The 9,963-nt window shown below is 40.8% G+C and overlaps 1 protein-coding gene across 6 annotated transcripts in view; it reads right to left on the bottom strand.

Moving 5' to 3' along the window:
- Positions 1–302: 302 nt before the first annotated feature.
- The window catches only part of Htr7 (5-hydroxytryptamine receptor 7), a 57,281-nt gene continuing 47,620 nt past the window's right edge, over positions 303–9,963 (bottom strand). For 2 of the 6 annotated variants that reach the window (XM_021731950.3, XM_040272951.2), the window contains exons 3-4: positions 4,528–4,615; positions 303–1,975 (exon numbers count right to left, since the gene is read on the bottom strand). In XM_021731950.3, coding sequence (XP_021587625.1) covers positions 1,964–1,975; positions 4,528–4,615 — 100 coding nt within the window. In that variant the 3' untranslated portion in view covers positions 303–1,963. Of the gene's footprint in view, positions 1,976–4,527; positions 4,616–5,525; positions 5,726–9,963 lie in introns of those variants that run through there. The other 4 variants (XM_021731952.3, XM_021731951.3, XR_013434426.1 and 1 more) reach the window with 3 other exon arrangements.

Below are 9,963 nucleotides of genomic sequence, written 5' to 3'. Positions count from 1 at the left end.
CTGATGGCAAACTTATTAAAAGGTCTATGCTGTAGCAGTCTTTGTTCCCTCGATGCTTACAGTGTTGAATACAGCAGGAGCCCAGTAAATGCTCACTGGTCAAATCAAGAAATGAACGGTCACAGTTTAAAAACAAGATGTCATTAAATGGATGTGTCCTTGTGTTGAAATGGAATTTAGTACAGAACTGTTGGCCACCTGTTAGGATTTTAGCAAACACTTATAGTTGGCCCTTCTGCCATCCTTCGGATAGCAGCGTGTATGACGTCACACCTTTTATTAAAAACCAGCACTTAAATCGGTTTATTTGGGCTATAAATAACCTTTATTTGATGTAAGATAATAAAACATTTTCAACTTTAACAACATGTATCAGACCATAGTTAATCATTTAAATTATTAATATAAGTATATATGTCACTTTAGCAAATCTGTGGTTCAGGAATTTGTACAAGCTTTGTCTGAAAGGACAGTGCCCACCTCCCCCTTGCAAAAGGCAGCCCTTCTCTGTCTCTGTTAAGAAGCAACGTCAATGTCCATCGAAAAAAAGTCCATAATCCACACCGGAATTCCACTTTTTCCTGTGAGAGGACAGCTTCCTTCATTATAGGAAAATAATATTCTCTTTCAGTTCTCTTTTATCAAATGAAGATCTGCATTCTTTTTTTTTTCTCTCCTTATAGTTACAGGCGCTCTCCTCTGACCGACCTGCCTTTCTGTTTTCTTAGCTTAGACTTACTACATAGTTCCATTTCTTACAAAAATACTATCCACAATGGGACCGTTTCTGTTTTCTTATCTGCCTTTAACAACACCATTTTTTATTTGGGGGAGGGGGTTAGTGGACAGAATTACTCAGGCACACATTTGATTTAAGATACAGAGAACAAAGAAACAAACTCTATATAGATGAAACAGGGTGGTGTTCTGGAGCATCCGTCAACAGGGGTGCAGGTGATCTCCAATTCACATAACTCAGTTGAATGTACATATTTACGCTCCGTCTCCAGAAGTACCACCACCCTCCATGTAAACCTATTTTGCCCACGTCTTCCTTATAACGTACAGTATAGGGACCAGCCCCGTGGGCTCAATGCACCCTTGTATAATATGATAGTAAACAACATGCCAATAATCATGTTAATATACAATGCAGTTAGCTAGCCCTCTCTCTCTTCATTCAGGTAATCCTCACAAAAGGAATCCCCTTACCTCTCAGGACCCCTCAAATGTGTGAATCCAAGAAAAATCTTTCAGATATTATTCCTCTCTCCATCCATCTTTTCCTGAGTTACACCATAACAGTAAGGAAGTTCACAAAGAAAGTACATTGGTGAGAAATCACAGGGACCCTGCAGAAAAGCCATACTATTTGACAGAAGCTTGAAACAAACACTGCTCTGCGAAATCGTTTGTATTAGCTGATGACTGGATTCTGTTTTCTAACACGACGTGCAACATACTCAACACTACGCTTACCACAGTTTGCTTGGAAAGACACCCTCTGTCATACAATAAAATACATTCTGCCTCATGAATGACTCCTGAATATTCACCACAATGCCTAGACTCAGAAGCATGGGAAGTGTGCATTGGAACTTATTCCAGCTTGCATGGATATGAATCTATGCAAAGCACCAGAAACTGCTTCCTTCTGGAACTCAGTTCTGTTAGTGTGCTCACTGCTGAGATGATCTGACTATCTTACACTGAGAATTATTTTCATTTGCACACAAAATAGCACTGATCCACAGAAAAAAAGGAGAGGTCATCATCTCCCCGGTAAAATACTTTGTACAACAGATCACTGTTGGTCACATTTTAGATCAAGAAAGGACAGAAGCCACATTCCATTTTGCAGTCTTGGTAAATGATTTCGTTCTGTTTCCGCCCGTTTTGCCTTGTTTATTTCATCTCCATTATTCCACCTTGGATCATGACTCATGACCTTTTTTCCTACAGTTCAGACTTTTGTCTATAAAAGAGAAAGAAAGAGAGAGAGACAGACAGAACAATGTTTTAGCAGAACTGTGAGTTTTCATTTGGTGGTGGGTGGATTTAATATTTTACAGAAGTCAGTAATCTGAATTATTTGTGGCTTATAAGGGTTTATGAACATCTCCAAATGGAAAGAAAAAGTGTTGTGCCTCTTTTCGTAAATTTTATAACTTCCTCAAGTTGCCAATCCCTTAATTATATTTGCAAATCAACGGCAAATAACCCAGTTAGAAATTGTCTTTGACAATATAACTCTTGCCAAAACTGACTTTGCTCTCAAAAAACTTTGCAAAATACTATAGCACTTGCCCTAGTTGAAAAAAAAAAAAAACAATGACTACTGATGAGAAGTGTCCCCCACCTTCAGACTAGGAAGGTATATTACTATAATCTATATGTGCAAAAACTGGAAACCTTGCTTCCTCCCACCCATACTCACAGAAGTGGCATGAGTCATGAAGAACTGTTAGCTAATGGCAGAGAAAGAGTCCTTTTCCCCTGGTATAGAGCCATGATCCCCTAAGTCCACACCTGTATGGGCCTCAACTTACCACCCTACACCTTGTGCTGAGGAGCTGGATCTAGTAGGTACAAGCCTAGGGCTGTGTTCCTAGCCTCAGCCTCCTGATCCTGCTGAAAGAACCCCTATCTCTTAGCTACTATGCCTTCTGTCCTGCTCACCCTCATCTCATAACCCTCCCAGCCCCATCATTCAGATGGGTGACTCTATGGATGGATCTTCCTGATCACAGGTCCATTTCTCCATAGGACAGGGTGTCTGGCTTTGCTCCTCAGTCTCCCACAATGATGCCTGGGGACAGAAGGTACAGGAGCCCAGACCCAGCTCTCCAGGATCCTGGTTATATGAGAGTGGGGACTGGAAACAGGTTGTGCTTCACAGTCATGCTTCACAGATCTGGTTGGACCTTTGCTTCTTCCTCAGTTTGAGAACAGACCACACCTATGCTTCCTCTGCAGCTCGTGTGCGCTCACACCAGTTCATGAACTCTATTGAACTCCTCCAGGACTCAGCCACAGCATCATCTACAAGTCCTTTTCCTCATGACCCAACTGCTACCAGTCACAGGGTCACAGGGGGATTCCAGCTTCCAAATAGCTCGGACATCTGTGGCCTCTTTCCCAGGCTCAAAACCATCCTCCTGGTGCACGCCTTCCTAACAGGAGACCCCACTCTTACATTAGTCTCCTCACTCATCTCCCTTCTCTTGTTGTGACCCTGCCTCCCTGGTTGCATGATGCCCCCACACAGTCTGGTCTTACTCCTGCTCAAAAGTCTTCACCTCCTTCCTCCAATCCCTGCCCGCCTGACTTTCTAGGCTGACCCAAATCTACCCAGCTTCTCAATATTGCTGAAGATATGCCCCAGGCTCCTCATCCACCTCCATCCACAGCTGCACCGCTCTGACCTTGATGTCAATCTGCTTTTAAAAGCCCCTATCCCACCTCCACTCCTACCACCCTTTCTTGTTAGAATCCTACTCTTTCTTTAGACCCACCTCAATGCATATTTTTCTTATGCATCCCTCTGTACTGTTTGATTTTACATTGGACTATGTGTATTTATTATCTAGTAAGAAAACAAAAGATAAAGCAAAAGAGGATAGGACTAGAGATGTAGCTCAGTGGAACAATGTATGCTTAGCACATGTCAGGCCCCTGGGTTTAATCAGCAGCATTTGGAAAAACACAAAGCAAGGGTGGAGAGAGGGAGAGAGAGAAAAGGAGGGAAATCATCTGTCTTTCTCACTTTAAGGAGTCATGCAAAGTTAAAATGTAAGCAATTGCAAATCATAAAGCAAATAAGCTATTATTATTACTAATTGATGATTTAGTAAAAGTAAAATGTTGAATTTCAGCTAATTGATGATGAAGAAAATACTACTGCAGAGGATTTTATCCATGAAATAACAATTTTTTGTTTGTTTGTTTCAGTCTTTAAGGCAACAGCCTATCATAGACACCCAGGGATTTAGGAGCTGTGATGGTTCTAGTTTCCTCTGGGATCCATTTCATTTTATTTTATTTTGTACATCACTGGTTTCCATGAAGAAAGGGTAGAATCACCCTGATTTCCACAAACTCTGGAGAAGCTTATTGACAGAATTCATGGCAGGAATCCAAGGTTACTCTGCTAAAAGTTACTGCTTAGAACCACTGCAACTAACTATAAGAGACTCTTTGAAGAGAAAAACAGTACAATTGCCAAAGAGAAAAGGGGAGAGGGAAAGAAAGAGCTACTGGAAACAATTTCTTGACATTCTTTTAGATAGAAGTATTATAGAAACCAATTTTCAGTATTGTTCATAAATGATATCAAAGACAGTCATTGAAATTATACTTAAAAGTGATTTATGGCAATTCAAATCCATAAGTAACATCATCCATTTAAAAGAAAAAAAGAATTCCTGTTTATATCACATTATCACATTTGGTTGGGTATTATCAGTATTTGAATACTTGTGAAAGGATGAAAAATGATTAACATTGATAGTATTGAATTAAAATTACCAGTTCAAAAGTATTCGCGGCATTTTCCCCACTATTCACTTCGTTAACCCAAGGAAAATTCGCAAGTCCCTGCTGGGCTTCTGAGACTCTGATCAAGAAAATGGGAAAAAAGTGGATAAATAATAGGAAATAGCAACACATAGTCTAGTAAATTGTTCACACAGGAAAGGAAAGTGGTTAACGCAGGAGGGGAAAATTGTTAGGGTCTATAAACAAGTCAAGATGGCGCCTGGCATTTTGCCAGGGGGAGTGGTTTGTGAAGTAACCAGCGAGCCATTAAGTGTGGAGATTCCTTATTGGTTGACTGCTGTATCTAGTTTATGTTAATTGAGATAAGCTGTGTGGAATGTATATATACCCCTCCTGTCCTACAATAAACGGCTCCCACTTCTGCTGTATCAATGTACACAAGTTGTTCGTCACCCTCGGGTTATTTTGCTGCAGCCAGACTGTGGCAGATGGTGGCCCCTATGGGGAGCCCCGGGACACTCGGGGCTAAGTGACAAAAAAAAAAAAAAAACGCTGCACATCCCTACATAGGACGGGAGCAAATCTGCTCGTCCCTAGATGGGGCGAGAGGAAAAATGGCCATTTTGAAAAAATAGAGAAGATTGATACAGTATGTTTGTGTCTTATTTTGTCTCAGTTATTGTATTATCTTTGTGATGAAAATATGAAAAGGGTGTTAAGTAAATTACTAAGGGAAGAGGGCACCCCAATGGAACCAAGAGAAGTTAGGGCATGTGTTGATAAAAGCCCAGGAACTCTAGTCAGAAAGAAAAAGAAAGTTCAGAAGAAGGATTATCAGGAAAAAAAATTGCAGCAAAAGGCTATTACTGAATACTTTTCGTTACCAGAGGGTGGGTGAATCGGCGAGGCAGCTGCCATGTGTGCCAGCCGGTCATGGTGCAGCAACAACTTTCCAAGCTGCGGCAGCCGGCTCTTCCCCGCCCCCCGCCCCGGGAGCAGGACGCCACTGCGAGAGCCCAAATCCAAACCTGACCCGGAGGCACAGTCTCGCAGGCTCTTGCTCCCTGTGCCCAGTGGCAGTTTGAGTCCGGAACACTCCCCGGACTCTCCCCGGGGCCATCTGGGGCTGCCCGGGACGCTGCAGGCGGAAGACGGAAGACGGCCCGAGTCCCTGAAGTTTGATCATTTCCAAGGCCAGTAACTACAATGGTTCTCCCACACCTGGAAGCTAATGAGTAATAAGCACTATTAAGGCTTATTTCAAATGTAAAAAAAAAAAAAAGAAAAAAAAAACCTTGAGATAATGTACTAAATTGTTCAGAAGGTTGTTTTCTTAGTGGAATGCTACAGGATTTTCTTTAGCCAGCATTTCTGGAGTTACTGCCTTCGTCCCAGTGCCGGTGAGGACGAGGGTGAAAAAATTTCCAGTGTTGCTGAGAACCAGAGGAGACTTCGGATCAAGCTAGCTGCCTGCAGAACTTACCTGGACTGTGATTTACCTGGACTGTGAGTTAATCTATTGAGATACTGCTTTACCTGGACTGAGACAACAAATTGTAATCTATAACAAATTGTAACTCTGTATCTTTGCTAATGGTGTCATTGCTGGTATAATTTTTCCAAGGGCTTCTTGCACGGAGCCATCAATTGGCTTGGTATTGTGGCATTTTGTATCCTCCCCTTCTGTTTGTAGCAGATTATTTATGATGTTTGTGTAAAAACCACTATGGTTGTTATTTAAATTAAACAAAAGGGGGAAATGTTAGGGTCTGTAAACAAGTCAAGATGGCGCCTGGCATTTTGCCAGGAGGAGTGGTTTGTGAAGTAATGCCAGCGAGCCATTAAGTGTGGAGATTCCTTATTGGTTGACTGCTGTATCTAGTTTATGTTAATTAAGATAAGCTGTGTGGAATGTCCCTCCTGTCCTACAATAAACAGCTCCTACTCCTGCTGTATCAATGTACATAAGTTGTTCGTCACCCCCTGGTTATTTTGCTGCAGCCGGACTGTGGCAGAAAACCATGGAGTCAGTAAGGCACAGGAGCAAAAGTAATAGGGACTAGAACACAAGCAGCCAGATGCGAAGCAAGAGCTGGAGATATTAAGGAAGGCATGGCCATTGGATGTATGAGAACCAGAGCTCTGTGGCAGGGTTAGAAGGCTTGCTGGGAAGTATAAACTGGATGCCCTTTGTCATTCTTGCGGAGACACTAGAGACAGGTTATGTGTTTTAGACCCGGTGGAGATTATGAGCTATTTGAGGTTATCTAACTAGTGTTTGCATGAAAGCAACCATGCAGTGTGGACCATGTGGGTTCTTATTCTAGTTAGAAGCCTTTGCAACACCACAGCCATCTGGACTTCCAGAAACAAGTATATCGCTATTCATCTCTCTACCCTTCCCCCATGCCCGGCACCATGTCTTATACCCCATAGGACCGCATGTTCCTGGAAAAAACAAACCAACAAAGAGACTCTTTATATCCAGTCTTTACCTTCTGATTCAACCCACACGGTGCCACAGAATCAGTCATCACTACTTTCATGACTATACTGTCTGGTTGCAGAGATTCACAGACAGACAACTACTGTCCACATTAAGGTATCCCAACTTTGGCAATAGAGGCTGGGTAATTCTTAGTTATTGGGGTGCTGATATCTATATCATAAGATCTTTAGCATTTCCCCTTATCTTGATGTCAATAGAAACCTCTCCCTATACTCCACTTGTGACAACCCAAATGTATGCAGGGGAGGGGGCAAATTTACTCCTGGTTGAGAACCACTTATCTACACTAAAAGCCCACATTCTTGAAGCTAGCATAGAAGATCCTTCATAATTTTGTCTTGACTACATTTCTACTCTGATCTCCAACTCTTCCCTCACCCAGTGCTTAGCCTCAGTCAGACTGACTTTTGCATAAGCTCCCACTTGTGGCACCTCTATGTAAAATGTCCCCTTCACCTGGGACAACACTTCTGCTCACCTTTAGCTTTCCTGTGATCACTTCATAGGCATACCAGAGCCCATATCCTTCAGGAAGGCGTCTCTGATCAATCTTAGTGTAAACTCTGAGATATTTTCCTCTTCTTTGAACCTATAGTTTTCCTGCCTCCACCTTTCCTGGTACAAAAACGCTGAGTGCATATGTCTTGGTCTGCCTGGGCTGCTATAACAACATACCATGAACTCTGTAGCTTATAAACACCAGCAACTCATTGGTATAGGCTGGGAAACCACCATCTATATACCATCAAACTTCGTGTCCGATGAGAGCTTCTCACTATGTCCTCACATAGTGGAAAGAATGCATGAGTTCCCTCAGGCAACCACCTCCTGAATGGCCTACCTTTTAACACTACTGCATTGGAGACTGGATTTCAAGATATGACTTTTAGGGGAACATAAACCTTCAAATCATAGCATATGTGTGTGTTTCTATGTGGTCTTTCCAATAGAAATATATTCACAAAAACAAGGAAGAGATCACATATTTTCTGTATCATCCACCTCAGTTTATGGCAGTTAAACAAAAGAACTAAAACATAAATATGACAACACTATCTAGAACACTGCCACGTTTAGAATTAGAAAAATAATGGCTATGACAACTCTGTAGAATAGCTCTATCACTAGAAATGTTTTGAAGTTGGTTGGTATTTTTAGGCCAATCAGCTTAAATGATTTGAATGTCCTATAATTCAAGCTGAGAAAGTGGTAATGAAGGAAGAGTCATTCTCTTAAATAAAAAGGCAGCAGACTATAGCCTGTGGTCTGAATCCATCTGGTTATCTCCTTTTGCAAATAAAGTTTTAATGGTACACAGCCATGTCCATTGTTTACTTCAGTGAATGACAAAGGGAAGGACAAATGGTTTTGATAAACACCCTGTTGCTAGCAAAGGTTAAAATATTTAATATTTGGCCCTTGACAGTAAAATTTTGCTGACCCTTGTCTTAGACTAGTAGGAAAACAACACCCAAGCCTCCATACTAACTAAAGATACAGAAGCAAATGCCCTTGTACTTTAGATTGGCCGATTTATTTTATAAAAGTAGCATGGAAACTAAAAGCACTTTTAAGCACAAACTTCCTGGGTTCAAATTCAGCTCTATCATTCTCATCTGTATGACTGTGGGAAAATTATTTGATCTTTTCAAGTCCTTATTTTGTCATCTTCAGAACAAAGGTGAAAAAAAAAATACTAACCTAGGGCTGGGATTGTGGCTCAGTGGTAGAGCAAGACCCTGGGTTCGACCTCAGCACCATATAAAAATAATAAATAAAATAAAGTTTTTTTTTTAAAAAAAAAACTGACCTATCATGAAATTTTGAGGATTGAATGATAGAATTTTCATAGAGTCGGATTACACAGAGTGACTGAGAATGAATCCTCAGTATATGTGGCTGCCTTGCTGGACCCCCTACCACCAGTCTTGCCCTTCTGTCTGCTCTTGTCATACTACCAAGACTTTCCTCAAACACATTCCCTCATCCAGGTTCTCCAAAGAACTGAAACAACATGCTTTCCTTTTCCTGTGCTGAACAATCCTAGGACCAGGCAAGATAACCTAGCTTCTTATTCCAAGAAAGAGCTGCTTCCAGGAGATAAGACTGTGAACCAACTAAAATAGCTTACTTGTCAAGACTAATAGTTTTCTCATTAATCGTTGCTTCTAAGTCTTCACCTTATTCACCAATCCCAAGCCATTAGGTCATGAAACCATCACTTTTCCACTTTATAAACACCCAGGCTAAGCCCTAAAACTCTACAAAAATTCTCATCTTATTTTCTTTCTCCAAAAATCTACTAAGACTCTGCCTAGTAGGTGTCCTCCCGCTGTGCAGTAAGTCTAATGAACCTAACTTAATTAAACTAGCAGGTTATTCTAGTTGTCTTCTTAAGGAGAAGTGACTATAATTCCTATTTCAAAAATATTCAGCAGCTCTTCACTATCTCCAGACTGAAATCATTTATTTGACAAGTAATTTGCTTAACTATGAAAGGCACATGTATTGGGGTGATTCATACCCCAATGAATCAGTTATTTTATATCCCTGAGCCTTAAGTTATTCTAAAACCTGGGATACTAGAAGCACCTACTTTTCAGGTAGCATGGTGTATAGCATGTAGTAGTTGCTCAATAATTGTTAGCAATTATTATTTTTATCATCTACTATATATCAGGCACTATACCTCAAAAAGAAATCTAAGTTTTAGCTTCTTCCCTTAAGATATTCAAAATCTAATGGGAAAATACTAGTGGTAAATTCAGTAGAATCTTATAGGCCTAGACTCTCTGAAGTTGTTCATAGTACCTGTTCTAGAACCTAAAATTACACTTTATTAAAGTGTTACTTTTCATATTGTGAACAACAGAGTGTATACAAAAGAAATAAAAATAAAACCTGAGAAGCTGTGCCCAGCTCGAGAATTAGCATAGCTACAAGGTTCAGTTGTTAAA

This window comes from Ictidomys tridecemlineatus, chromosome 1, assembly GCF_052094955.1.
Source record: "Ictidomys tridecemlineatus isolate mIctTri1 chromosome 1, mIctTri1.hap1, whole genome shotgun sequence".
In the NCBI taxonomy this organism is placed as follows: Eukaryota; Metazoa; Chordata; class Mammalia; order Rodentia; family Sciuridae; genus Ictidomys; species Ictidomys tridecemlineatus.
This window is presented reverse-complemented; position numbering and strand designations above follow the sequence as displayed.